This window comes from Ursus arctos, unplaced genomic scaffold (assembly GCF_023065955.2).
Source record: "Ursus arctos isolate Adak ecotype North America unplaced genomic scaffold, UrsArc2.0 scaffold_34, whole genome shotgun sequence".
NCBI lineage: Eukaryota > Metazoa > Chordata > Mammalia > Carnivora > Ursidae > Ursus > Ursus arctos.
The window spans coordinates 24,813,713-24,841,690 of NW_026623030.1; the positions used below are offsets into that span (position 1 = coordinate 24,813,713).

Below are 27,978 nucleotides of genomic sequence, written 5' to 3' on the forward strand. Positions count from 1 at the left end.
TTATCACTTCATTCTTGTGACGGATAATTTAAAAAGCAAGCCAATAATAACGTTTTTTAAAGTCTCCCACGACCTCCTGTGGCGTCTTTTTTCGATGCACTTTGATGACCCAGCACCACGTCGTGTTCGGATCTGTCTGCAGGTTGTCCCGGCCCTGCCTGTCCTCTTTCCCTTGCAGTTCCTCGGCTCTGGCAAGGTGTCGGCATGCGGAGCCTGCAGCCTTCGAAGATTCATCCCACAGCCCGCGTTGATGACAGCTGCTGTTACGTGAGAGATGCACAAAGGGGACGGCTTACTTGTATGCGTTTTCACACAGAAATTAATAAAAGACTAAAAGGGAAAAAATGTCTAGTTGTGCTTCCATTGGTCAGATTCATTGAGGCCAGGTTTTCTCCAGGTAGCCAGATCCTGCTCTGGTGTAGACAGGACTTAGTGAGTCCAGGTGGAGGGTGTGGGCCAGGGAGTCTGCCCAGGGAGGGAGGCAGAGGTGTGGAGGGGCTGGGGGCCTTGGCCAGGGCTCCGCCCAGCGAGGGGCGGGCCCGGGGGCGGGCCAGGGGCGGGGCGGGCGAGGGGAGGCCGGCGCCCTCCGCGCGCAGGGGCAGGGACCCGAGCAGGGGCGGGGCGGCCGGGCGCCCTGTGGCTGCCTCGCGGTGCCTAGGCTGGGGCGGACGGCCGTGACGCTCAGTCGCGCGGAGCCGGGCGGGGAGCGCGAGCTGCGGCGGCGGCGGCGGCGGCAGGATGAACAGCATCAAGAGCGTGCCGGCTCGGGTGCTGAGCCGCAGGCCGGGCCACAGCCTGGAGGCCGAGCGCGAGCAGTTCGACAAGACCCAGGCGAGCGGCGGGGCCGCGGGCGGGCGGGGGGCGCCCTCTCCCCGGTCCCCTAGCACGCGCCCCTCGGGGCCTGGCCGGCGCGCGCCTCCGCAGCTCCCGGGCTCGGGCCACCCCCGGCCACCTTGCGCCCGGGCCTCCGCCCCCCGAGCCGCCCCGCGCGCAGGTGAACCGGAAGCGCGCGCGGGCGACGCGGCCGAGAGAGGCCGCCGGGGAACTGAGGTCTGGTGCCGGGGGGTGGGGGGAGGCAAGTGGCTTGGGAGCGAGGTGGCGGCGACCCAGGTGCGGGGCGGGGGAGGATGCGGCGGTGAGCCAGGTGGGGTCAGGTGTGCGCGGGCCTAGGTGCGCCTCCCGGCGGGGCCTGCCTGGATTTCTCTGCCCTGGCCGTGCCGCCGCTCCCCGGCTCCAGCGGACCAGCTCCTGCCACCTTCTTCCAGGCCGTGTGAAAATGCTCCCACCTCGGGGAAGCAGAGCGTTTCCTTGAAGGAAACTCCCAGTTTCCTCTTCGCCTGAGCTGTTTTCCAGGCCCGCACAATATCTTATTATATGCTGGGCGAAAAGTTTCACGTAGGTAGCCAGACTTGTTTGCCTGAGCGCTGGCCCACATATAAATAGGTTCACACCCCCTTATTAAATACGGGCGCCTGACAGACAGAAACTTCCTAGGGCTCCCTTCCTGCACTTCCCACGCGCCTATCCTGGGAAGGTTATTTGCAAAGTTCAGCAATGGCGCGGCTGGGTATTGGTACATGTGTTCCCGCTGAGAGCACAGAACGCCTTGGCTGCTGTGTCTCTGGTTTTCTGTTCCTTTTTCTTTTACAAATACTGAGGTGTGCTTATGCCTGGGGGAGGGCAGAGCGCCCTTGTTTATTTGCCAGAGTAAGTCAACCAAGACTGAAATAGCAGAAAAATCTTACTTTAGAAATAAAGGAAGCCGAAAGGACCCCTCCTGCCCCTGTCTGAAGCCGTATGGTGACATTTGTGGCTGCTTGCTCTAGCAAGTTCCTTCCCACCTGACCCTGCCCATAGCAGTGACTTCCGCGGTTGCTTTCAAATTAAGTTATCTCCTCGCCGGCTACAACAGCTTTCATTTTGAAATAAGGAAAACTCAAGGGGCCCTTCTAACCTTTGTGCTTACCATTAGCATTGAAAACGATAATGAAATTTTGGGACACCAAGGCTTTAGGAAAGCCAAGGGCTGGAACCAACCCACCTGAAAATTATTAATTTATCCTTGTGATCCTCCTCATCTAGCCCATTTTCAGCCCAGATAGCCCATCATCAAAACAAATGTGGCATTTAATTTAAAGGCATTAATACATAATTAATTGTGGCAGGAGTTTGTGCAAGGTTGGAGAGGAAGATTTAATTGGCAGAGAGAATCTGGGTGTTGTCAGAAGCTTTATTCACTGATTTTTAGATTTTTCCCCCTGTGCTTTTGAGGAGATATAAAGAGGTCTGATCACCACATAGAGATGAAATTTAAAGGGCTAGTTTCACTAATCTTACTCTTTAAGTTATTATAAATCAAGGGCAACCTTCTTTAATGTGAAAGAGAAAATCTCTGATCTAGATCCATACATTTTAGTGGTTGGTTTGGTAAACAAGCAGGTGGTGGTGGTTTTTGTTTTGTTTTGTCTGGTTGGGTTTTTCTTAGGGGCTGAGAGGGTTACTTAATAATGAATAACTTTGTAACGGGTGAATCTCAGAGGATTTCCCCTTTCCTGACCCCCCGCCTTTTTTTCCTGGATAGATGGAGTTTGGGTTCAGCGTCTAGGTTTGCTTGTCTTCGGAGTGACTTATTGAGGGATGGAGGATAAAGATTTTGTGCATCGTTAATATTTAATTAGCTCGCTCCCAGAAATATCTAGTGAGCTGCTAGCGAAGCCCCGTTGGGAAGGAGCCAGGGAGCTGAGGTTGCTACTTACATATCTCCTTGTGGATAGAAAATATCACGTCCAATTCACGGACCCACCTTCCCTTTAGCATACACTGCTTCTGTCTTCACGTTGACCACAGTGCCCTGTGTTGCGGGGGAGCACTTTGGCTTGCTTAGAATCTGTCATTGGCATCGCCAGCCTCGCCTTTCTCCTTGGGCTCTTAGATCCAGAGCAGGAAAAATGCTTCCACATTAGCTTTCTTGGCAGGCCACACCCCGTTTTGCAAAGGTTCATTCGCTACCCTAGTCAGTTAAGGGACAGCAGTCACACTTCCTTTGTGTAGCTGGTCCTTGTGATTGTTGCATGGTGTGTGTGTATAATCCCAGAGGGAGCGTCCGGAAAGTTGGTCTATTCTTCCCCACGACTTTAGTCCTTTTGGTGATAAAACCCCTTTTCAAAACGGAGATGACACAATAGCATTGGCTTTTCGTTGTAACATTCTGAATACGGGATACGGTAGAATACAGTGTGTCTGTGTTTTGAACCCGAAACTACCCATACTGTTAAAAAAAAAAAAAAAAGATGGTGTATTGTGGGAAGCCTTTACAGGCCGGTGGACCTGAGTGCTGCCAGCCTCTGCCCCTGGGCAAGTTGCTTAACTCCGTAATCTGTTTACTCATCTATAAAAATAGAGATTAATTCCACCTGCCCCCTATGGCTGTTTGGAGGTATAGAGAAACACTGTGATAGGCTGGCCCTCAAAGATGGCCCCATCCTAATTCCTGGAACCTGTGAATACGTTCTCGTACTCGGTAAGAAAAAGCCATTCGGCTGACCTTAAAATAGGCTGATTCTCCTGGGTTTGCCAGGTGGGCCCAGTATATTCCCAGGGCCTTTAAATGTGGGCGAGGGACGCAGGCGAGGAGGTCAGAGGAGGGTCTGCAAGGAGGAGCTGGCCGTTGCTGACTTTGAGGTGGAAGGAGGGGCCCCTCGCCAAGGAAGGTGGGCGTCCTGTAGACGTTGGAGAAGGCAAGGAATGGAGATGTCCCTAGAGCCTCTGGAAAGAAATGCAGCCCTGCTCGCACCTCGATTCTAGCTCCAGAAGACCTGTCTTGGACTTCTGACCTCTGGAACTGTAAGGTGATCAAGACGCGTGTTGTTTGAAGGCGCTCGGTTTGTGGCGCGTTGTTAGAGCGGTCCTAGGCTGCTAATAACAGAATGCAGAATGCATGGTCCGGGGCTCTGCAGCTAGCCCGCTGTTGGTCTCCTTTCCGGCGCCCCCGCCAAAGCTTTACCATTTGAGAACTATTTCAGAACTTCCACTAGAGCGGAGACCCATCTTTGAGGCATATTATGGGAGAGGACTCAGCAGATAGGAGTCATGGAAATGCTGAACGTCAGACTTGCTTTTTCCTTATCTAGGAGTGTTTGTGCTGCTTCAGCTGTGTTTCCTCTGCAAGATAGAGAAAGGGAGCCCAAAAGCTGCTTTTCAGGCCGGGAGAGAGAGGGGCCACCCTGCCCAGTGAGCCAAGCCCAGTGGGTGGGTGCTAAACGGAGAGGCGAGACTCCCCAGGTGTTAGGGGTTTTCCACTGGGGAGGACACCGTGCAGGGGTGAGGAGGGCACAGCAGGGAGAAAACAGTTCATAGGTCCAGTTTTCCGGGTCAGTGACCCACCCCCTCAGCACTCTCCGGGGAATCGAAATCTTGCAAAGAGTAACTTTTTTTTTTTTTGACATTCAGGACTTGTCAGCCACTGGCTCATGTTCGAGCGTGTTGCTCTGTAATTTTAGATTTCCTTGTAGCCACATGGCAAAGTAAACAGGTGGAATTCATCTTGTGTATTTTATGGAACCCAGGGTATCCAAAATGTAACCATCTCAATATGTAATCGCTGTAGAAATTAGGAATGGGATCTTTTACATTCTTCTCCTGTTCTTCGGTATCTGTTGTGTGTTTGACAAAGCTCGCCTGTTTGGGTCACACCCTGCAGGTGCTCAGGAGCCACACATGGCCAGGCGGTGTGAGAATCACCTGGGGAGTGTCCTTAAGATGGCCGTGTGAGGGTGCTGGCGATTAGGAGCGATTCTGCCTGGATTGTTTTCGTTTGTTTTTGTTGTTTAAGTCCCCTGGCCGGGAATTCTTTAGAGTCTCCTTGAAGGCAGCCCACAGGACACCAGCGTGTGTTTGGGACCTTGAGTTTGGGTTTGAGAGCTTTCCCAAGTGAGCAGTATTCCTTCCGACTCCTGACCTTCTGCCCTGACTTCCCTGCCCGCGTGTGCCCATCACCCCTCCCTGGAGTCTCCTCTGACTGGACTTACGCCCACCTTTGTGTCTTCATTATTCCTTATAAACACTGTGGTGGTCTAACACTCCGAGTCCCTAACCCCTTTCTGGGCCTCATTTAAGTATTTACCAAAAAAATTTTTCCCTGGCCTCCGAGTTTGGGAAGAGAGTGAAACCATGTGGTGGGCAGCCAGAACGCCCCCAGCCGGGTTCCCTCCCCCACAGTCGTGGGTGGGGGGGCGCATGAGGTCCCCACGTGCAGGCACAGTACCCGGCACCTGGTACCCACAGGTCGAATGGCTGAAGAACAGGTGAGCCAAGGCTTTCTGCAAAGGAGAAACCAGGCTCCCAACCTCCCTAGGATGCTGCCCCCGCCCAAAGCTGCCCGTGGGCCGCTCTCTTGCCGAGGTCCGAGTCAGCTGGCTGGGTCCTGGGCGGTGAGCTGCGCCCTTCCCGCCGTGGGCACTGCTCTTTCCCACCAAGGCGCAAGACGCCCTGCACTTGGTGATGCCAGGCAGGCAGCTGACTTCCTGACTCCCCAGGCTGCCAGAATCCCCCAGAATCTCCCTCTGCTCCCTGGGTGTCAGGTGACCCGCTGGTCCAGGCTGGGGTGGGGATGGGACTGCCTGTCCTGCCCTTCCTGCTGGCGTCGTACCCTCGCCCTTGTGACACGTTCCTGAGGACCGTCTATTGCATGGCTTGTCTGGTGCTTTGGGCTGTGCCACAGGAAGGTAAAGACCACTCTTGTCCTCTCCAGGAGTTCCATCTCCATGAAGCAGGTGGGACACGGGTGAGGGGGACGGGTGCTGTGGCAGAGCGGGTCAGAGCCAGACTCCTCTGCACAGTGGAGGTGATCGTGCGCACGTCACCGAGGGGCTGGGAGGATTTGCGGGACTGCCTGGCGCGGAGGAAACGCTGGGTGTTAGCTGTTCAGTTGTGTACGGAAAGGAGGCTGGACTGAAAGAAATCGAAATCCTGTCCCTGATGGATTCTGTCCCTGTGCCCCTAGTTTAGATGTCTATAAAGGGGGAGGGAGGGCTTTTTGGAAGAGAAGCAGATCAGCAGGGGTGGGGGATGCAGGAAAGTGGGGGAACAGCCCCTTCCTGGGAGGAGGAGCCTGCAGGAGCTCTTGCTCTAGAACCACTCCCCCTTCTCCGGGACTGCAGGCCCCTGCTGCCAGAGATGCCCCAGGGAGGTTGGGGGAAGCCAGCAGGTTAGTTCCTCCCCCCTCTCCCCCAGCCCAGCGTCCCAGCCAGCCCCAGGCTGGGCCCATTTGTGAATGAAACCCCACTGGGCGTTCCTCTGCTCCTTCCCACAGCTCACAGTGGAAACTCTGGAGTCTAGGCCTGTTTGGCTGAGGCTCAGGGAAACCCAGGCTGCTAACCTGAGCTACTTGGCCCAAAGAGCAGAGATGCCTTTGCCGGCCGGGCTGCACTGTTGGCGATGCCCTTTCCCTTCACTTGATTTCCAGGTGGACTCAGGTATCACCTTGTTTGTGAAGCCATCAGCCACTTACCCCCCAGCCCAAGCCTTGCTCTGCTTCCCTAGTCTCATGACGTTCACACCGTGTCCCTGTCGCCCTGTACGGGGCAGCCGATCCAGCAGAAGTGGGCAGCTCTAAGCTTGCGCACGGCAGAAGGGATTGCATTGCTCCCCCCGCTGAGCCCCGAAGTCCTACTCCCTGAACCCCAAGATCCTCCAGCAGGGTCTTGTTGGCTCCTCATGTCCTAGCCCGTCGGAGCACATGGCTCAGGGGACACACTGTGTGGACGCCTTGGGGCCAGCGGGTCTCCCTTCTTTGACCTGGTACCTGGTGAGGCCTAAGAGTGTCCCACCCCCCCCCCCCCCCGCCCCCCATACCCACTGCAGGGAAGCCTGAGCCCATGGAGAGCAGTTCAGTCCAGGCAGGATTGTTTTTTTCTCTTGTTGAAATAAACACAATCCTCAAACTGCAATAGGTCGGCCTGCCAGGGGTGACTCAGCCCCCTGGCTTGTGGGACAGACAGGTCTGTGGAGTGATATCACCAGGGCCGAGGAACAAAACCGCCCTGGCTGGCTCCGTGTCCATTCAGAAGCAGCCTGTGGAGGCGGGACTGCGTCATCTTCCTCTTCATGTGTCACCTGCAGAGCTCTGAGCAGAAGTGGCCTTGGGTCAGGCTGCCACGTGTTAGCTGATCCTCCCGTGGCTCCTGCTGGCCCCGCAGGAGGGGTAGGCGTCGACAAGGCCCTCCAGTTTCATAAACAGGATGATCACGGGGCTCAGACTGAGTGGAGACTGGGGCATATGAATGGGGAGAGATGCCCCGTTGAAGGAGTGGGTGCAGGACCAGCACTGCTCCACTGACTTCCCGAATCACCAAGCTGCGGGGCGCCTCCCCACTTTGCATGTGACCACATCCCAGCGCCTAAGCTACAGATATCCTGTGTTTACTTTGAGTGGTGGCTTTTGGGATGGCAAATGCTTTTGAATGAGGTCTCTCTGTCCTTCACACATCGCTTTGGAAATGCTAAAGCAGACTAACCCACATCTCTACCGCCCGACCCTCGGCTCTTTGAAGGACATTTTTGTCCCTGTCGAGTGCCTCTGTTAAGTGTCGTGATAACGGCACAAGGAGGCTTAAGTCTGATTCATTTCGGGATTGATTTCCAGCATAGAAAATGTTTTATAGTTGCTTTTACTATGTAACTAGTGGTTAAATTATTAGCTGGAAAAAAGACACTCACTGCCTTGAATTTAACCAGAATGTATATGTGAAAGAGCTTTTGTTCCTTCAAGTGTTCACCCTGACTCATCCAATAAAGATTTATTGACTGCCAGGCACGGGTTTGGGGACTGGAGATTCAGCAGGGAGTGAAAGACTCACAGGGTCTCTTGTACCGTGGACATCTGTTTGGGGGTCAGAGGTAGAAGCCGAGAATAAGTGGTAAACAAGATGGTTTCGGGTCATAAACGTCCTGGGGGAGGTAAACAGAGGATGCTCTCCGCCCAGGAGGCTGGTTGGGGAAGAAGACCCTCTGGGAAGGAGCATTTCAGTTCAGAGCTGGGTGATGGGAGATGCGCCAGGCCTGAAGGTGGGACCTGACTTGCCCTGTGCAGAAGAAGAGGGAGGAATGTGCGGCTGGAACCAAGCGAGGTGTTCTGGACACGCCTCATGCATGCTTGCATTCTAGAGGACCCAGGGGTTTTTCATTCCTGTTTCCCACATGGGGAAGCCTCGGTCTGGAACGGGGAAATTTCTGAAGCGAAGGTCCCCAGTGATTCGGGATGAGGGACTGGTGTCTGCAGGCTGGAGTGCTGTGGCATCACTGATGGGACCGGTCGGAAGACCTGTCTTTGTCCCCAGGCGCAGGGTCTCTTGGTGGAGGGGTCTTTCGAATGTCAGTCTCCCAGAGGGCAGCCAGGGCTGCGTCCTCTCCAGCCACTTAGCGCCTTGCCAAGGGCTGTGGGTTTCCACAACAGCGTAACGGGTATTGGTGAGCGTTGGGCCAAGGAGCAATGGCTCCGTGAGATGCCCACACTCTTGCTCTCTCCTCCGTGACCGTTTCCTCCCCCACCGCGGTCCTCCCTGACTGTGTGGCTCTTCCCAAACTTGCCAGGGCCCCCTTTGCCCTCTGAAGGCCCACAGCCGATGGGACAGGGACTGCGTTGCTGGGAGCAGCCGCTGATCGCAACTTCTGGGCTTGGTCATCTGGCTTCCCTTACCCGCTTTGCACCCCGAGGCCCTGCTTCTGGAATCAGCCTCTTGGGTACCACCTGCTGTTGCTCCAGCCTGGGCCTGGCTGCCTCCCGGGTCTCCTCTTTCCCGCATCAGCACCTGCTGGGATGCCTTCTGGTGTGCGTCCCTGCCAGTCGGTTCTCTGGGAACTAGTGCCATTGGTGGCTCCGTCCAGCTTGGTCCTTGGATTGTCTCCTCGGGCTTTGCTCGTCCTGGCTGCGGGACAGAAGCTGCCCTGGGAGGGAGCCAGGGTAAGCGGAGATGAAGGTCAGAGCCCAGAGTCGATGTCCTTGCTCACAGGAATGGGGAGCCGCGGAGGCCCGTGATCTTCGTGGTGTCGTGCTGATGCTGTTATTACCCGAGGTCTGAACAAATCCCTGATCCAGAATGTGCTTCCTGACTTGGAGTCGGGCCAGGTCCTCCCTGAGCGGTAGTGGCCCTGGGGGTGCTGGGTTCCTGTGAGGGGGGCAAAGAAGGATGTCTTCTGACGCACCGCTCCCTTAGCCCAGCCTCCCTCCTCCGGGACCTGGTGGCGGCTGCGAGGACCGAGTCCAGAGCCAGGCAGCCTGGCCCAGTCCTGCAGCTTCCCTGTCCTTGTCGGTGGGGGAGGGTCGAGTCAATATGCAAAGCGCTTAGAGCAGTGCCTGGCAGGGAGCAAGCACTTGGTCAACATTTCATCATTATGACCTTGGGCAAGTGATTACCTTCCGTGAGCCTCGATTTCCTCATCTGCCTCCTCCTAGGGAGACTTCGGAGATTAAATGAGCCAATAGTGGTGAAGTGCTCAGCACACTGCTTGACATATGGCTGAACTTGATACAAATCCTTTATTACAAGATTATTGAGCCTAGTTTGCTGTTGTGGCAGAAGCTTCCCAGTCTGGCCGATTCCGATGATGTCTCCAGAGCCTGCTGGAGCCTTTCCATCCCTTGGCCTCCAGCCACCCCCAGCGCTGTACCCCCCTCTGCCCTCCAGAGGGCCAGGCTGCTCCCCACCCAGGCACAAAGTGCTGACTCCTGGAGGTGGGCGCGGCGGCTGCCCAGGGCCTGGGGTATGGCCTTGTTGGCTTTTTCCGGCACAGAAGGGGCAGCAGTGACCTGAATGCCCGTGAAACTGTTGACTGTCCCACGCTTGCCTGTCTAAGAAACCCATCTCTGCAGCCCTCCAGCTCCCATCGATGTCCCCCTGGGCATTTCTGGGGTCTCACCACTGCCCTGGAACTCCCCATTATTCTCGCCCTGCTGTCCTGCAGTGGGGGAGCCGCTTCCTGGCCCCCCATCCCGACCACTGGAAGGTCCAGTGGGAACTGCCTTCCCTCTTCCCTGGGAGTCCGATAAGCAGACGAGTCCCAGATTGGTTGCCACCTGTCCTTCCTCCCACCCAGGATCCTCTCTCCAGCTCTGGGTTTTCCACCCAGACACTGAGGCCCCTTATCAGTCCATTCCACTTAGAGCAGCTTCTCTCCGGGGCGGTTGATCTGCCAGCCGGCGGATTAAATGGGCTGTTGTCAGAGCTGCTGGGGTAGTTCAGGCCTGAGGGGCTGTCCCAGGGCAGAAAGGCGCCTTTTTTCAGTCCAGCAGGCTGGAGAGCACCCTCATGATGGTGCCGGGCTCCCCTCTGACTCCCCCTTATCCTACGGTTCCCCCCGCTGAGCCATCTGTCGGCCTGTTGTGAGGACACTGTGCAGTGTGGCCAGTACCCGTGTTGCCGACCATCGGAGTCGCCTCGAGACCATAAACTCTAGATGCTGGGCTGTGTCGCCCAGCACAGGTTCATGCCAGCACCGCGGAGAAGAACCCCGACGCTCTCCCCACCCTGGCAGCCCACTCAGGACAGACTAAGCCATCCCCGGGGCCTGACATCCCCTCCTGGGACGAGGCTTGGCTGCTGTGCCTGGTAGGAAAAGCAAGGCCCTGTGAAGTGTGCACAGACTCCCTCTGTGTGCGCACTGTGCCTCCTTGTGAGGCTCCCCCACCCGCACATCTGCTGCCCTGCACACAACGGGGCCGTGTTCCCGCCCCGGGAGGGAGCACGGGGAGCAGGCAGCCGGGGAGGGCGGGGCGGGAGGTTGGAGAGGAGGAGCCTGATGCCTGCCGTGGACCCACTGGGGCCCCGGAGCCCCCCTCCATGCTCCAGGCACCATTTAGGGGCTGGGGGAACAGCACCCACCAGAGAGGCAGAAGCACTCCCTCATGGCACTGACATTTGGGGAAGGATGGATAACTGAACAGGAAAAACCCCGTGGTCGGGGGCGGGGGGGGGTTGGGGGGGGGCGAGTCGCTGAGTACCCGGGGAAGCATTAATCAGGGCAGACTGCATTAGGGTGGCAGCAAGGGGAGCGAGACCCAGAAGGCGTGGTGGGGAGGGGTCCAGTGTCCCGCAATGAGCGGGTGCTCTGTCTACATTTGGACCCATGATGAAGTAGAGGCTGTGCTTAGTGACCTGTAGGGAAGGCTGGGAGGGGGCGGCCTCACCCAGGGGCCCCCCTTCAGCTCGGCCCTGCACTCCTGGCTCCTGCTGCCCTAGCTGTTTGCGGCCTCCTCCCTGCTCAGAGGAAAAGGCGCCTTCCCCAGGCTCCCCTCCCTTGCTGGGCCCTAGCCAGCCCATTCCTTCAGGGCGTGTCTCTGCTTCTGCTCTCCAGCCAGGCCCCAGGAGGAGGAAGGGCTGGCCTCCAGGAGGGAGAGCAGTTAATAATGGAAGCCCCTTGCTGGGGTCTGCAGCAGGACTAGGTCAGGAGAAAATCCCGCTCGGACTTCGGGTCGCATCTCTGCAGCCACAGCCTCCTCTTGGGCCTGTTCTGCACGTGTAGCTTGGGCTCTGCTCTTGCCCGGAATCTTCCGGATCAGGCTGGACCAGGTGGCAGTCATCAGAAGAGCCTGCTCAGGTGTCAGGGCAGCTGGGGGATGGAGTTACACACCCCCAGAGACAGGACTCCTGGCAGCTGCTTGCTGCTGGGGGAGGCACGGCCCCTCTGCCTGCCCCTCCCAGCTCTGTGCCTGCAGGGGAGGGCCGTGCCTGGAGCACAGACTCACTGAGACACCGCGGAGTCCGCTAGACCTGGCTCGGCCCTTAGGAGCTGCACAGACGGGACACCTAACCTCTCTGTACCTCAGTTTTCTCATCAGGAAAGTGGGCTCGTGGCTACTTCCTAGGGCTGTTGCTGGAGGTGTGTTCCCTGTGCCTGGCACGGGGTAACCACCCAGGAGATCGTCATTGTCACCACCACTGTTGTGGACGGAGTTCTGCCTGGGCGGGGCGTGGTCATTATGTGGGGCGGGGAGAAGTAAGGTCTGGGCTCCGCCGCTCTCCCAGCGGCTGCTCAGTGAGGCTTCTTGAACAAAGGCGGGTGCTGAGGCCTCAGGGAGGCTGTGCTGGCAAAGGGTTGGCGAACAGATGGCCAGGGGAGTCTCCCGGGTCTGGCTCGCCGAGGCTTCGGGAGTAAGAGAAGCCAGAGCCTGTCTGGGACTCTGTCTGGATGGCGGGGCCCGCTGTGGGGTATGCTGCAGCCGCAGTACTCCTGTATCCCCCCGAATGGGGTCACCGTGGGCTGGGCTGGGTTCCGAAGCTGCGTGTCTGCTCAGAGAGGACTGTCTTCACTCCCGTGGGTCTGCTTTCGTACTGACGGAGGAAGTCTCCCAGCCTTGCCAAGCAGGCCCAGAGTCCATTCGTAGTAGAGCTAGAGTCTGTGAGTGACATTGCCTCCTTGCTGGGCTGGGCAGTCACGCTGTATGGATGCCAGAGGCGGGTAGCACGGTGGCCTCCACGCTAAGAGGAAAGCAAGCGTCAGGGCTGCCCCTTGGGGCTCCCTCCGCCCCGTCCCCTTCCCACTCCTGCCCGAGTCAGGCCACCAGACAAGTGCATCCTGTTGACAAGGCACTGACCTGCAGGCTCAGCTCCTGGGCTGCAGGGAAGTAGTACGGGGCACCCCCAGCCCGTTGAAGGTCCTAGCACGGCCTGGGGCAAGCCGGCGTGCGCCCTGGTGAGGGACCCGTGGGAGACAGGAGGCGACAGGAGTATGGGCTGGGCTAGAGTTGTGTCTGCATTCGCCAAGGACCTGCCATCCCTCCCACCAGCGGCCTGGGCAGCTCGCCTCCATCCACACACACTGATGGCTCAGGGCCAGGCAGGTGCCCAGAGGCCTGTCAGCTTGTGCACAGGTGGAGAAATAAGCCACATCCACGGGTTAGCCCGGGGCCGGCTGCAGTTCCGGGGTGAGTAATGGCAGTAAGTGCAGGGGGCCTCTGCTGAGGGAGCAGCCCCATCCAGGACGCCACGACTGCACAGGCACCGAGCTGAGGGGGAGGAGACAGGACCCCAGCAGGTGGAGGTGGGTGAGGACCTCTGCCACGGAGGAGTTGGCTGCTTGCTCAGGGCCCAAGTGGTAGCAGTGAGTATGGTGGGTGGATCCCCCCCACATCCCGCCACCCCCAGTAGGGCCGCCGTCGCCATCTGCTTCAGGGAGGGTGGGCGCTGAGTCCCCACCCAGGAGAGAGGTGGCCTGCGTGGCAGACGGGCCACAGGACCTGGGTTTGCCCTGGTTCTCCGTGGGGTGGCTGTGTGACCTTGCCCCACAGTAACATGGGAGGGTGACCCGTGTCTTCATGGACTGTCACGAGGGCTCAGGAGGGATGGGATGGAGGATACCATGTTGTTGCGACTGGCCGCTACCCTGGGGCCTGGGGGGGCCTCACCTCTCAGGGTGAGCTAAACACATGCAGGGGGCCTGCAGCTGCCAGCCAGCTGCCATCCTTTCTTCCCAGCCCCCCGAATGCTCCCAGTGGTTTTTTGGCATCGGCTGTTGGCTCTGTTCGAGCTGCACATATCAAGTGAAAGAAAAGTCTTCGGGGCGCCTGGGTGGCTCAGTCGGTTAAGCGTCTGCCTTAGGCTCAGGTCATGATCCCAGGGTCCTGGGATCGAGCTCCGTGTTGGGCTCTCCCTCTGCCCCTCCCCCTGCTCATGCTCATTTTTTTTGGATTAGAGTTTCTTTTGATAAGTGAAATTGGCCATTAGTATTAAATAAATTTAAAAAAAATCTTCAGAGCTCTGGTTTGCTTAGGTTGAGAGAATTGCCTTTTCCTCTGTATCTTTACACCTGCCCTTGAGTGGCTGGAAGAATGTGTCTGTGTGCCTTCTGGGGAAGTCCTCCTTGTGGGTCTCTGAACTCTGCCTCCTCTGTCCCTCGCAGGCCATCAGCATCAGCAAAGCCATCAACACCCAGGAGGCTCCCGTGAAGGAGAAGCATGCCCGGCGTATCCTTCCCTGCCCGTAGCCGGCCGTTGTCCCTCTGGGTCCCTCGGGGCGGGGAGGAGAGGAGAGTGTGAGGAGTACGTGGGTCTGCCCTGCATGGTCTCTGACCGTGGACTTGGTGGAAAGTGAATGGGGTTGCCAGGGGCACTGCAGGTGGCCGGCCACCAGAGCTTCAGGTCTGCCCTGGTGGAGACCGAGGCCTGAGGAGGTGGCCTTGCTCTGCTCCTTTCAGATTCTGGAATCCCATCTGGGCGACCCCATTTATCATCTTAGGCTGTGGGGCCCGGTTAAATTCCTGAGGCTTGACCTTGCTTGTTTTCTTGACCTTGGCAGAAAACTGTAGCTTTGGGTGAACTCTGGCAGACATGGCGGGGGGAGGGATGTTGGGAGAAGGTGCTGAGAGACCGTGGGTGAGGGGCCAGCCTTCCCCCTGCATCACTCAGCTGTACTTGCTGAGCCCCCCGGCCTTCCCCCTGCATCATCGAGCTGCACTCACGGGAGCCCCCCAGCCTTCCCCACATTTGAGTCTCTGCCTCCCGCACTTGACCTTGACCCTGGTAGGAATCATTCTGGGCACTCACCACGAGAAGGGGGCCTTCACCTTCTGGTCCTACGCCATTGGTCTGCCGCTTCCCAGTAGCTCCATCCTCAGCTGGAAGTTCTGCCATGTCCTGCACAAGGTGCTCCGAGACGGACACCCGAATGTGAGTAGATGCTGTCCGCCGGTACTGAGCAGGGCAGCTCTCCTGGGCCCTCCGTCCGCTGCTGCCTGCACAGGCCGGCACCCCGGGGAGGCAGATCAGCGTCCCTTTGAAACGAGAGGTGGTCCTCACTTGTGCCTGCTGCCCGCCCCTCCCCTCTCTCTGCATGCCAGCCAGCATGGGGAGTGCCGGTTGGGACCCCGCCCATGCAGGGCTGGTGGCTTTATCCTTCTCCCTTGTCCCGCCTCGTGCCGCAGGTGCTGCATGACTGCCAGCGCCATCGGAGCAACATTCGGGAGATCGGAGATCTGTGGGTAGGTGCAGGGAGCGAGCACGGTGGCCTGAGCACCTTGCCCGGGGTGCCGTCCAGGAAGTCCAGCCTCGGTCCTGCTCGGGGTTCCGTCCCCTGCATGTGGGGTCGAGCGAATGGGCGCTCCCCGCAGATGGGCGTCTGCTCCCTCCTTTCCCTCAGAGCAGAAGTTACGACGCTATCTGGGGCGACAGTGGGGGCAGTTGAGCGTCCGTAAGTGAAGTGTGGGCCTTGCTTTTAAGGCCTCGTAGGGGAGGCTTCACGTAACTAACGGGCCCTCCAGCTCCCGGCACTTACCAGTCCCGCGGTCCCCAGGGGTTGGGAAATGTGGCACTTACCAGTCCCGCGGTCCCCAGGGGTTGGGAAATGTGGCGACGCCCGAGTCTGGGTGTCCGATTGGCGGGTTACAGCCAGTGTGAGGGGTACAGACGCCTCGCCTCCCCCACTCCCCTCCAGAAGACAGGCTGCTTTAGAATCTCAGGATTGGAAACTGGGTTCAAAAAACTCCCCAGAAGATTCTTATCCACACTGAAGCTTGAGAGCCCCAAGAGCTTGTATTCTAGATCGACTTCAAGACCCTCAGGGAATTTGGGGGTTGGGGGGAGGGCCTCTGGCCTTATTTGTCCTCTGGGAGAACTGCTGGGGCTTTGTGGGCTGGGCTGGGGGCAGGGTGGCCTCCGAGGACTGGCCAGAGGGAGGCCCACGATGTCCCTTGAAGTAAAGAAAACAGTGCCCGAGGTGCCGTTTGCAGACACGGGCCCAGCTGGTGTGACCGCAGGGGACACGGTGTGGGGAGGTGACGGGGAGGCAGCTGGGAGGGTGTGTACATGCCCCCGGCAGAATGTGCCTCCCTGGCTGCCACCAGCATTTTAATGAAGTGTCCCAGCTCAGAGCTGGCCTGCTGCCCTGGACAGAGAGCCCTCTTCTCAACAAGAGTCTGTTTGGCAAGGACTAGGCGTAAGATTTTAAAAAATTAAAGAGCTGGAGACAAAGAGGAGGGTTGGCGGAGGTCCTTTGGAGGGACGCGTTGGCCGCCTTTGGCGGGCGGAGCAGTCTTCGTGCGTGCGTTTCCGTCCGTGTGGCGGGTGAAGGGAGGACACCCAGCTGGCGTCCTGCGCCTTCCCGCGTCCATGTTCTCGCTTGCCCCAAAGCATGTCCAGGTCCTGTAGGGTTTGTGGGCACGTTCCTGGGGCAGCAGACCCTCACTCTGGGCTCCTCCCTCCGCAGGGACATCTGCATGACCGCTACGGGCAGCTCGTGAATGTTTACACCAAACTCTTGCTGACCAAAATCTCCTTCCACCTCAAGGTAGTTTCCTCGGAGTTGTGGGGCTGGAGGGAGGGACCCTGGGCTTTCATCTCGGAGATGTCCTGGGAAGCAGGGCGGTGGGATCCCTGTGTCCCGATCTTGACCTGAGGGGAAACATGGGGTGCCCAGGGCGCCTTAAGAGTCCGCGCACCTTGGGGCATTTCCCACCGATGCTGGAGGTGGTCTCAGCCTTGCCCTTGGCTCTGGGCAGTCTCCTGCCCTGGCTGGACATCCCCTCCTTCCTCTCCTGGTCTCCCCAGTCACCCACAGCCCCCCTCAGCCAGTGCCCAGGGCAGATGGGTACCTCTCTGGCCTCATCTCCTGTCCTCGGAAGCCAGAAACGGCTCTGGGCTGGGCCAGCATGGGCCTCAGCTGAGTGGGGGTGTCCTCTTTGTAGCACCCCCAGTTTCCCGCGGGCCTGGAGGTGACAGATGAGGTGCTAGAGAAGACAGCTGGGACCGACGTCAACAACATGTGAGCCCTACACGGGTGGGCACTCCTCAGTGGCTGGGGGGTCCCTGCCTCCGGGAGCTGAGGCTGAATCTGAGGGCTGGGGTTTCTTTGGAATGGAGCGCCTTTGGCTGCAGGATGGCTGCCCTCTGCAGAGCCGTGCAGATGAGCTGTGCTCCCTCTTCCCACCGTGGGGGGGGGGGGGGGTCTCATGGGGTGAATCCCCCGCTCCTCTGCTCAGCCCCCCGCCTTCCCCTCCGTAGCTTCCAGCTCACCGTGGAGATGTTTGATTACATGGATTGCGAGCTCAGGCTTTCTGAATCAGGTAAGCTAACCAAGGAGGAGGCCCAGCCCACCCGAGTCCAGTGTGATTCCTCAGGGCCCACAGCCAGATGAGAAGTTAGCCCCACCAGCTAACCACACCCCTGGGTGTCCGTGCCCCTGCCAGTGTGGGTAACGGGGCCCCCAGGAGCCCCTAAGACATGGGGAGAGTCAGTCACTGCCCCTGCAGAGTGCCAGGCCCCAGGGGTGAATTCAGGGCATGGTGTCGCCTCAGGTTCCTGAGCCAGGCTCCCCCTGGCCTCGGGCATCTGCAGAGCCCCCCCAGCAGAGAGCCGGTTTGGGTCCTCTTGCCTGTTTCCTGCTGTAAAAGGCCAGTGAGTCATGTCGGACTTCCCAGCCCAGGGACCTGGCCGCTGCTGGACAGGAAATCTCAGGGGGCTCCCCTTCTCAGGGCTGCAGGGGCGGCAGCTTTAGGACGGCCTGTTGGGTGACTCAGGGCTCTTTGTAGGAGAAGGAGTAGCAAATGCCTTTTTAAGGGAAAATCGGGACTTAGAGGTGGGTCTGGACTCAGAGCTGCACCCAGGGGAGCCCCGGTCCCACCGGGGAGCATGGCTGCCAGCCCGTGACTGGCAGAGATGAGCCGTGCCTCTCATGGCCATCCCCATGAGGGAAGGTAGAGAAAACCCCCACCCCTGGGGACACTGACATCTCGGTGAAGCACAAAGAAGGGGCACCCTAGTAGTCCACAGGCCGGCGTCTCCCCAGGGAAAGGGTGCCAGGGCATTCCCTGCCATGCCGTTTTAACAGGGAACCATCCCGAATGCCCCTCAGTGAAGAAATGGATGGCTTTGCCTTGTATAAAACCCAAAATATATGTGTTTCCGTTTTTATGGGAACACGTACTTGATGTGACATGTTAAGGTTTAGAAAGGTGAAGGACTGTCCTTAGCTGGTTTTCCTCCTCAACCCTTCCCTCCCGGGCATTCTTGTGTCACTGTGGAGGTTTGCAAATGGTCCCACCCTAGGCCAGGTGAGCGTAGGACCCCAGGGCTTGGGGCCCGGCGTTCTGGAACGGTGTCCTGCCGTCTGTGGCGTGTGTGGGCCACCCTGGCGTGTGGTCTGCCCATTGTTGTTTCTCTCTCTGCCCTGGCAAAGAGGCCGAGCACGGTGGGGGCAGCCTCATGTTTGTCCCTTTCCCTCCCACTCGGCCACTGTGATGAAGGCTTGATTGTCCGGGACAGGGGGTATTGACCCCGAGTGCAAGTGAGGTTTGGGGGTCACTTGGGGTTTGCAGAGCTGAGTCCTGAGCTGGCTGCCATGTGGCTGACTGCTCTCTCCACAGCCGTAAGATGGGGCACTTGGCTGCACAGCCTTGAGCCCCCTTCTTTCCCTGAGACTTAGGGTGAGCTTGAGGCCCATGGGTACGTGACCCTCTGAGTCTCCCTGTCCCCCAAGCCCCTCGGCTGGGGCGCACTGTGTGGATGCTGTCGGAAACACTGGTCACGCCGAACTGTGTGGTTCTTGCTGGACCCTGCTGTCGCCGTAGTTGGTGGGGGCTCTGGGGCTCCGTCTGGGGCAGCCACAACACCGGGGGCTCCTGTCCTAGCCCTTAAGAGCGTGTTGGTGCCCAAGGACCCGGGGCAGAGTCGTCCTGCCCGGCTGGGACTGGCACGGCCGGGACCCCAGCCGCGCCTCCCGACGTGGTTGTGACGATGCCCCGAGAGGGGGGTGTGGAGCCCGCACCCCGCCGCCCTTCTCACCGTGGCTGTCCCCGAGGCTGTGCGGCTCCCCACGCGCACGCTCGTCCCTCCACCTCTGTTGGCAGTTTTCCGGCAGCTCAACACGGCCATTGCTGTGTCCCAGATGTCCTCGGGCCAGTGCCGCCTGGCGCCCCTCATCCAGGTCATTCAGGACTGCAGCCACCTCTACCACTACACCGTGAAGCTGCTGTTCAAGCTGCACGCCTGTGAGTCCCCGCCCCCCGCGGTTCAGCCGGAGCCACAGGGCTGCTTTCGGGCGGCGGATGACGTTTACTGCAGCGGAGAAGAAAATCGAGCACGTTAGAAGTACTGAGTAGTTCGATGCAGCCATAATAAATTCATTACCCATGAACAGAACAGCATAGTTGTGATGGAAAGTCGCTGTTCTCCAGCACAGAGAATTAGCGGGAAGAGGGACGTAGGTTTCCGTGTTTGCGCTTCTCCGAAAGGCCCGGCCTCGGAGGCGGCCGCGGGCATCTGTGCAGCAGGTCCGAAGGGGCCCATGTCCCTCCTTCGTGTTCACAAGGGGTTTGGCCCTGGTGGACCCTCTGAGGTGGCTTCGGTCCCCACATCCCACTCAGAACCGCTGGCCGGGGGGGTGTGAACCTCTCCGCCCGGGCTCGAGTGCAGAAGCGACTTCGCAGCCCGTCCGCAGGCAAGCCCGGGTTAGGTTTGCGGTGGTCAGGACGCCGGCTTTCATGCGCCCCTTCCCTCTCGCTCAAAGTGGAGAGGTGAACCCCCAAAGGGCCTCCCCTCATTCTCCTCTCTGACAGTTTCTAGAAGGTGGCGGAACAGGGTGGGTACGGGAAGGAGGGATGTTAAGTCTTTGCCACAGAGCAGGGGCCAGAGAGGAAGTGCCATCAAACCCCCCGTCCTCAGGTCTCCCGGCGGACACCCTGCAAGGCCACAGGGACCGGTTCCACGAGCAGTTTCACAGGTACGATCCGGGCACAGAGGATGCTCTGGGGCCTTGTGAGCCGGGGCTGCCTGGCTGGGCTGGCTCCCCCGTGACCTCCCCTCATCTGCCCCGCAGCCTCAGAAACTTCTTCCGCAGAGCCTCGGACATGCTCTACTTCAAGCGGCTCATCCAGATCCCCCGGCTGCCCGAGGTACCGTCGTCCCCCTGGCTGCAGCCTTGTTCCCTCTCTGGGCACTTGGAGGACCCTGGGTACCTGGGGGGGGGGGGGCTACTGTGCTCTGGGGACAACTGAGGGGGGCTTCCTCCAGATGCCACAAGCAGCTCCTGCACATGGTCCCCCCATATCCCCCAGGGACCTCCCAACTTCTTGCGGGCCTCGGCACTGGCCGAACACATCAAGCCAGTGGTGGTGATCCCCGAGGAGGCCCCCGAGGACGAGGAGCCGGAGAATCTCATTGAGATCAGCACGGGGCCCCCGGCTGGGGAGCCAGTGGTGAGGTCCTCCCCTTCCCTTCGGGTGTCGGGCAACTGGGCCTCCTTCTGCCCCCACCCTCCCCTGGCCTGGAGCGCCCCGGCGGGGTGGCAGTGGGTCACTGTGTTTGTGTGGCAGGTGGTGGCTGACCTCTTCGAGCAGACGTTTGGACCCCCCAATGGCTCCTTGAAGGATGATAGGTGAGGACCCAGGTGCTGCCTACGGTGGGGGCTGGGCAGTGGTCAGGACCGAACTCAAAGGCCGTCTGTCCCCAGGGACATGCAGATCGAGACCCTGAAGAGAGAGGTGGAGACGCTCCGTGCGGAGCTGGAGAAGATCAGGCTGGAGGTGAGGGTGCGGGGCCAGCTGTGTGGCCCACCCCCAGCCCCCCAGGCGGGCGGGGCCCCCACGATGCTGTCCCTCTGCTGTGCAGGCCCAGCGCTACGTGTCGCAGCTGAAGGGCCAGGTGAACACGCTGGAGGCCGAGCTGGAGGAGCAGCGGAAGCAGAAGCAGAAGGCGCTGGTGGACAACGAGCAGCTCCGCCACGAGCTGGCCCAGCTGCGGGCCGCCCAGCGGGAAGGCGAGCGCAACCAGGGCCTGCGCGAGGAGGCCGAGAGTGCGTGAGCGGCGCCCGGCGGGCGGGGGGTGGCCGGTGGGAGCGGGGCGGCTGGGGACCAGCGCCTCTGCTGTCCCCTGCAGAGAAGGCCAGCACCATCGAGGCGCGCTACCACAAGCTCAAGGAGAAGCACAGCGAGCTCATCGGCACGCACGCCGAGCTGCTCAGGAAGGTAGGTGGGGGCGCGGGCGAGGCTGGTCACGGTCAGGGCTGCGTGCGCCCCGGCGCTGCTGGAGCAGGAGTGTGTCCCCTGCCCGTGCAGAACGCGGACACGGCCAAGCAGCTGACGGTGACGCAGCAGAGCCAGGAGGAGGTGGCGCGGGTGAAGGAGCAGCTGGCCTTCCAGATGGAGCAAGTGAAGCGCGAGTCGGAGATGAAGGTGCGTCCGTGGGCGCCCGGGGCCCTGCCCCCTTGCCCCTGCCCGCCGCCCCCCCCCCCCCCCCCCGTGACACGCTGTCCTGTCCCAGCTGGAGGAGCAGAGTGACCTGCTGGAGCAGCTCAGGAAGGAGCTAGAGGCCAAGGCTGGAGAGCTCGTGCGCGCGCGGGAGGCCCTGAGCCGCACGGAGCAGGTGTGGTGGCTGCTGGTGGGGTGGCCTCGCGGGAGCCAGCGGGCGGGGGTTAGGGTCCTCCTTCCGGTGAGGGGGGCCCTGTCCAGATGCCACTAGGCTGGTTCAGAGGGGCCCTTGGCAGTCGTGGGGTGCAGCTCTGACCCACCACAGGCGGGGGGGGGGGGGGCGGAATGCAGGAGACCGACCCTGGGCGTCAGGAAGTTCTCCGTCGGAGGGGAGAACGAGAATGTGGCTCTCGGGCGTGGTCTGCGTGTGAGCGGGGACGGGGGCGGGTGAGGCCCCCCGAAGCCCGGCTCACGTGCGGGTGTTCGCAGAGCGGCTCGCAGCTGAGCTCGAGGCTGGACACGCTGAGCGCCGAGAAGGCCGCGCTGAGCAGCGCGGTGCAGCAGCGAGAGGCCGAGCTCCTGGCGGCCCAGGGCCTCGTGCGGGAGAAGGACGCGGCGCTGAGCCTCGAGCAGCAGCGCAGCTCCCAGGAGACGGCTGAGCTGCGGGGGCAGCTGGCGGACAAGGTAACGGCTCCTGCCAGGAACAGCTGGCCCGAGACCCCTCACATGCCCCTAGCCGGCCCACCCAGCGGGGGAGGGGGTGGGTCTGTGTGGCCACACGGTCGTGCGTCCACCCCGTACTTCCAGAACACTCGGAAAGGAAACTCCTTGCCCTTAAGCAGTTAATCCCCACCCGCCTCTGGCTTGCCCTCCCCGCCCCGTCTCTGGAATGACCCATTCCGGCCACTGCACGTAGATGGGCCTGAGCCATGTTAGCAAGGTTCGTCCATGTGTCACGGCGCAGTCATACCCGCCGTGTGGACGGACCGCATTCTGTCCGTCATCCGTTGATGCGTATTTGGCTTGTTTCTGCATTTTGGCTGCGGGTGATGCCGCCGGGAACCGAACGGCTGTGCTGCTTTCCCTTCCCGCCGGGAGTATGTGCAGTTTTCGGTTTCTCTGCGTCCTTGGCGGCACGTGTCGCTGTCTGTGGTTTTAATTTTAGCCACCCCGGGGGGTGTGCGGTGGCGGCTCGTGGTGGTTTTGTCTTGCGTCTCCCTAAGGGTTAACGATGTTGAATATCTTCTGTGTTCGTTGCCTTTTGTGTCTCTCGGGAGAAAGGTTTGTTCAGATCCTTTGCCTGCTTTTTAACTGGGGTGTCTGTCTATTGCTGAGCTGTCCGTCCCCTCCCAAAGGAACGGCCCAGGCCCTGGGGCGGAGCGGCGGCTCTTCTCGGGCCTCCCTGCCCCGTGCGGGTCGCAGGCGGGGGCAGGGTCTCTAAGCTGCCTGTCGGCTCTCCCCTCTTGCACCAGGAGTCTCGGGAGCGCGAGCTGCGGCAGAGGCTCCTGGACGAGCAGTTTGCGGTGCTGCGGGGCACTGCGGCCGAGGCCGAGCGCATCCTGCAGGACGCCGTGGCCAAGCTCGACGACCCCCTGCACCTGCGCTGCACCAGCTCCCCAGGTGAGGCCGCGGTGTGGGCACGCGGGCTGTTTGGGCCTTTCCTTTCCTCCCTGGCCTGGTAGGGTGCTTGGCCCACCCTGAGAGAGGGGGCGGCAGGGCGACGGGGCCCCAGGCAGGCTCCGCCCCTCACCGCTTCTCCCCTGCTTGCAGACTACCTGGTGAGCAGGGCCCAGGCCGCCCTGGACGCCATGAGTGCCCTGGAGAAGGGCCACGCCCAGTACCTGGTCTCCAGGTCAGGTAAGCATGGCGGCAGGGGGGACAGAGGCAGGCAGGGCAGAGGCCGCCGGCCCGGGGTACCCCATCTGCTGGCCGTGGCTGCCCTCTGCCACTGGGGTTTCCCAGAGCTGTGCCCCACACCACACCTACCAGGAGCCCAGTCCTGCCTGCTCTGTGAGCCTGGGGTCACTCAGACGTGGCTGCCGTCTAGCCACTTAACCTTGGCTCCTCCAAGCCTGCCTCTTCTCATCCATCAACAGGGGCCCGGGTGCCCGTTGGGCTTTGGGTCAGAAGAACCGGGCAGCCCGCTGTAGGCCCCCGTCCAGGCCTTGCTCCGTAGCAGTGGCGTTAGGGTTCTGTTGCTCTTTCCCACACAGATGCGTCCGCGCTGGTGGCAGCTCTGACGCAGTTCTCCTACCTGGCTGCGGACACCATTGTCAATGGCAGCGCCACCTCCCACCTGGCCCCGACTGACCCTGCGGACCGTAAGTGGGCCCCCGGCCTTGACTCACATGGCGCCCATGGTGGACCCAGGGTCACGGGTCCTGGCGTCAGACCCACGGTGGGGGGCTGCTCCCGGGGCTTCCCGGGGCAGCCCGCTGACAGACCTCTCTCCCCAGGCCTGATCGACACCTGCAGGGAGTGTGGGGCCCGCGCTCTGGAGCTCATGGGGCAGCTGCAGGAGCAGGGGACTGTGCACCAGGCCCAGCCCGGCCTGGTGCGGGTCCCCCTGCAGGGCGTCCTGCAGCTGGGCCAGGTGAGGGCTGCAGCCGTGGCACTGAGCATGGGCTGGGGTCCGGAGGGGTGACGACACCGGGCTGAGGCTCAGGTCCCCAATTTCTCCGCACCTCCCTTTCGTTTGGGCCGAACCAGTGCTCGTGTGCAGAGGACACAGGGTGGGGACAGCGCCCCCACCACCCAGCCTGCGGCTGCCCCAGCCTCTCCCAGACTCCTATGGGGTGTCCGCCCCTCTGACTCCTCCGTGCCCTCTTCCCCAGGAGCTGAAGCCCAAGAGCCTGGATGTGCGTCAGGAGGAGCTTGGGGCCATGGTGGACAAGGAGATGGCGGCCACGTCTGCGGCCATCGAAGACGCTGTGCGGAGGATTGAGGTGACGCCTGGGTGCAGGGGCTCGTCCAGGCTCTGCAGGAGCCCTGGAGGCTGGGCGTAAATGCAGGCCCTGCCCGCCTCTGCGCCCCTCACTCCTGTGCAGGGGCAGACGGCCTCTGCAGCTCCCGGCTGGGAGGGTGGGAGGTGGCCCTGGCTTTTCTGCCCCGAGCTGCACCCTGCCCCCCACCCCATACCCCCTGGCCTGTCTCCCTCCGGCCTCCTCCCCTTGCCCCCTCCCTGGCTCAGTGGCTCTTTTGGGGGAGGGGGCTGGTCCAGCACTGCACCCCCCCTGCCTCCCCGCACTGCCCTCCTCCCAGCCTGCTCACAGTTGTCATTGGTGTAGGACATGATGAACCAGGCCCGCCGTGCCAGCTCTGGGGTGAAGCTGGAGGTGAATGAAAGGTGAGCCCCACTCATGCCACCCCCCGCCCCCAGATTCCAGGGTGTGCTGTTCTGCCTGCTTAGCTCTCCAGAAGGGCCTAGGACCAAGCAGGCACCCTCTCCCCCGCCCCCTGTGGGCCCACCCTGCTGAGCACCCATGTCTGGCCCCGTCCTCGTTCACCAGAGGTCACGGTCCCTGGGGCCACACTGAACATTCTTCTCTCTCTCTTTTCCACTCCTCCCCTCAGGATCCTCAATTCTTGCACAGACCTGATGAAGGTGAGTGGCTGGCCAGGACCCCAGGCCTCACTGTGTTCCTGGGAAAGCCAGCCCAAGAATGACCTGTGTTCTGGTCTTGGCAGGCCATCCGGCTCTTGGTGACAACATCCACCAGCCTGCAGAAGGAAATTGTGGAGAGCGGCAGGGTGAGTGGGGCCACCCACTGGTCTGACCGGGCATCCCTGGCTGGGCCAGGTGGGACCCTTCCCTGTCAGGCACACCCACGGCCAGATTCCTGAAAGGGCCGTGACCTCTGGGGCCTCTTCATCCCAGACCACAACCCCCTTGGCTTTGGCAGACCTCAGGGCTCCTGTGGGCAGGAGCTACCTGACCTGTGCAGTGATGAGACCCTCCCTTCCCAGAATGCACACAGCGTGCCCAGGATTCACACCTGCATCCCCGCCCCTGCCCCGGATGTCCCGTTGTGGCAGAGGTGAAGGCAGAAGGGCCCTGTGGGGATCTTTGCCACTGGTGACCTCACTGACTGGTTCCCCCGCCCTGCCCTCCTCTTGCCACTAGGGGGCAGCCACGCAGCAGGAATTTTACGCCAAGAACTCGAGGTGGACGGAAGGCCTCATCTCCGCCTCCAAGGCCGTGGGCTGGGGAGCCACGCAGCTGGTGTATGTCGCCCCAGGTGGGGGGCAGCAGGGCGTGTGGTGCTCGGGCTCTGGGGAGGGAGTGTGGCCGTGGCCTGGTGTCCACAGGGTTGGAGACCCAGGCCCCGCCCGGCTCTGTCTGCAGGGAGTCGGCGGACAGGGTGGTGCTGCACACGGGCAAGTACGAGGAGCTCATCGTCTGCTCCCACGAGATCGCGGCCAGCACGGCCCAGCTCGTGGCAGCCTCCAAGGTGAGTCTGGCCTCAGCCTCAACTTGGCTGTGACCGGTATGTCCCCCGTGGGCAGGAAGCCCACGTGCGGGGGGCTGAGCCTGACCTGCCCCCACCCTCCCCCAGGTGAAAGCGGACAAGCACAGCCCCCACCTGAGCCGCCTGCAGGAGTGCTCCCGCACCGTCAACGAGATGGCCGCCAGCGTGGTGGCCTCCACCAAGTCGGGCCAGGAGCAGATCGAAGAAAGAGGTGAGTGTGGGCCCTGGTGGCAGCTGGGGCGGGGGCAGGCGCACAGGCGCACAGACGCTCACCCCCCCGCCCCTGCCCCGCTCTGGCCACAGACACCATGGACTTCTCGGGCCTGTCTCTCATCAAGCTGAAGAAGCAGGAGATGGAGACGCAGGTGAGCGCCTGCTCGTGTTCGGGGGCTGAGCCGTGGGCGGGCGGGCGGCACAGGTCATGAGGCCACCCTGAGCGGGCATGCGGGGCTGCAGGTCCGCGTCCTGGAGCTGGAGAAGACGCTGGAGGCCGAGCGCATGCGGCTGGGGGAGCTGCGGAAGCAGCACTACGTGCTGGCCGGGGCCGTGGGGACGCCCAGCGAGGAGGATCCCGGCCGACCCAGTGCTGCCGCCCGCAGTGGGGCCTCCAAGAAGCCACCCCTGGCCCAGAAGCCCAGTGTGGCCCCCCGGCAGGACCACCAGGTGCCCGGTGTCAACACTGGGGCAGGGAGGGGCCCAGGGCCTTGGGAGAGTCAGGAACCCCTGACTGGCAGGAGCAGAAATGCTGCCCCAGCGACATGGGGAGGATTGTAGGCAAGGGGAGAAGGGAGGCAGGGAGGCTGGGAGGCTGGCTCAAGGGAAAGATGCAGGGGGCCAAGGGGAGGTAGCGTGTCTGGGGGCCTGGCCATGTCCACTGAACCCCTTGCCTTTGCCTCCTGCAGCTCGACAAAAAGGATGGCGTCTACCCAGCTCAACTCGTGAACTACTAGACTCCTGAAGGGTCGGGTGGGGAGGCTAGCGGACAGGCCTGGGCCTTGTGTGGCTGTCCCAGCTTGGGTCAGCAGCCTCCAAGGGGTGCAGACCCCTGCCCCAGGGCCAGGTTCAGTGTCCCCGCGGCCCCCAGCCCTGGCTGAACCCAAAGGATGAGAGATCAGGGCGGTTCTCCTGGACGTGAGTCGATCTGCAGTGGGCACTCGCGAGAGATCAGAACCTAGCGGGCCTGAGCCACGGGTCTTCAGGAAATCTATGGAACATTCGTGATCTTCTGAGTTAGAGCTTTCCTTCATGAGTTTGGGTTCACCCTGGGAAACAGGGCCCCTGGAGAGGGGTTTTGGGCAGGACCTCCCCTGCCTTTTGAACTCGAGGTCTGAGATAATAACGAACACCCAGCCCTTGCTGGCTGCTTGTAGCCTTCTTGGGGCACTGATTCCGTGGGGACAGGCCCAGGCTAGTCTTAGGCAAAGCAGACCGCTCTGGAGCAGGCTCGGGGTACTGCTTGTGCTCCTTGGGCCTCCCCCTGAGGCATCGGTGATGGGAGCACAGAGAACGTGCCCTTCGTCTGGGGGCGGCAGGCCGGGCACTGGTGCACACAGGACAGATGCAGCGGCAAGAGCCCCCAGCTGGGGGGCACAGGTGCTGTGCTGCGGTCACTCCTGGAGTCTCTTCTCCCAGCTGTGGTGACCCTGTTTCCTGGTTTTCGTGCCCCTGCTCGCTGCTTCTGCCCTGGAGGGCCCATTCTGCGTGTTCCCCATTGTCCAGCCCCTCCCTGCCTCCACCCTCCCCTCACTCGGTCCAGCCCACCTTCCTGAAGGCCTCCCCAGCTTAGCCACCAAAGGCCCGGGAACTAGGACGCCTGCCTGCCATTCTCCAGGCCAAGGGCGTCTCGTGCCCCCCAGGAAGGGGGCCCACCTGGCAGCCCGGTGGCAGCCCAGCTCCACCCTTGGCCTGCCAGCCCCACTTGGAAGAGCATTTGCAAGAATACGTGTTCCTTGAGCTCCCACCCCAACTCTAGGGAGGGGTTGCGAGCAAAAGACCAGTAGCTTGGGCCCCTTGAACGTCGCTGCCCCACGACGGCCCGGTACCAGCCACGGTCGGGAGAAGAGCACGGGGACCAGCCCCTCTGCTTTGCCTGTAGTACTTCCTTGTTGAAGAGTCAGATTGGCAATAAAACACACTTGGACTGTTGCCACTGCCCTCCGGCGAGGGGCCGCGCCTGGGCTGTTCATTTCTTTGGGACGTGCAACACAGGGTAGGGGACCACTGAGCTGCTGCAGGGCACAGCGCTTGGAACCATGGAAGAGCTGGCTGGAGTGGTTTTTGGTTCTGCCAGGAAGTGCCCTGGCCTGTATCCTGGGAGGTTTGGGACTTGAAGCCCTGGGAC

The 27,978-nt window shown here is 61.1% G+C and overlaps 1 protein-coding gene across 3 annotated transcripts; it reads left to right on the plus strand.

The window, feature by feature from the left end:
- The first annotated feature begins 627 nt into the window (after window positions 1–627).
- On the plus strand, window positions 628–27,782 carry HIP1R (huntingtin interacting protein 1 related). Of its 3 annotated transcripts, XM_026514778.4 has the most exons (32): window positions 629–831; window positions 13,894–13,957; window positions 14,517–14,659; window positions 14,914–14,970; window positions 16,194–16,274; window positions 16,672–16,748; window positions 16,988–17,049; window positions 18,832–18,972; window positions 19,646–19,703; window positions 19,800–19,875; window positions 20,038–20,178; window positions 20,296–20,357; window positions 20,433–20,505; window positions 20,591–20,774; window positions 20,858–20,946; window positions 21,037–21,153; window positions 21,242–21,343; window positions 21,658–21,852; window positions 22,641–22,788; window positions 22,939–23,025; window positions 23,382–23,489; window positions 23,625–23,761; window positions 24,003–24,113; window positions 24,456–24,514; window positions 24,742–24,772; window positions 24,856–24,918; window positions 25,292–25,392; window positions 25,514–25,619; window positions 25,725–25,848; window positions 25,941–26,002; window positions 26,094–26,300; window positions 26,540–27,782. In XM_026514778.4, the coding sequence occupies exons 1-32, from the start codon at window positions 739–741 to the stop codon at window positions 26,585–26,587; spliced, it is 3,207 nt and encodes a 1,068-aa protein (XP_026370563.1). In that variant the 5' UTR covers window positions 629–738; the 3' UTR covers window positions 26,588–27,782. The 3 variants fall into 3 exon arrangements, with proteins under 3 accessions (XP_057161939.1, XP_026370564.1, XP_026370563.1); XM_057305956.1 differs by having other exon boundaries at window positions 628–831; window positions 26,094–27,782; XM_026514779.4 differs by lacking the exons at window positions 25,941–26,002; window positions 26,094–26,300; window positions 26,540–27,782 and having other exon boundaries at window positions 628–831; window positions 25,292–25,406; window positions 25,725–25,826.
- Window positions 27,783–27,978: the final 196 nt, after the last annotated feature.

What these genes read in the sequence shown, in the direction of transcription:
- HIP1R (XM_057305956.1), top strand. Translation starts at nt 739, where the DNA reads ATGAACAGCATCAAGAGCGTGCCGGCTCGGGTGCTGAGCCGCAGGCCG. An exon ending in ACGCTGTGCGGAGGATTGAG is followed by an intron (nt 24,114 to 24,455) that starts GTGACGCCTGGG and finishes TCATTGGTGTAG; the next exon opens with GACATGATGAACCAGGCCCG. An exon ending in AGCAGGAGATGGAGACGCAG is followed by an intron (nt 26,003 to 26,093) that starts GTGAGCGCCTGC and finishes GCGGGGCTGCAG; the next exon opens with GTCCGCGTCCTGGAGCTGGA.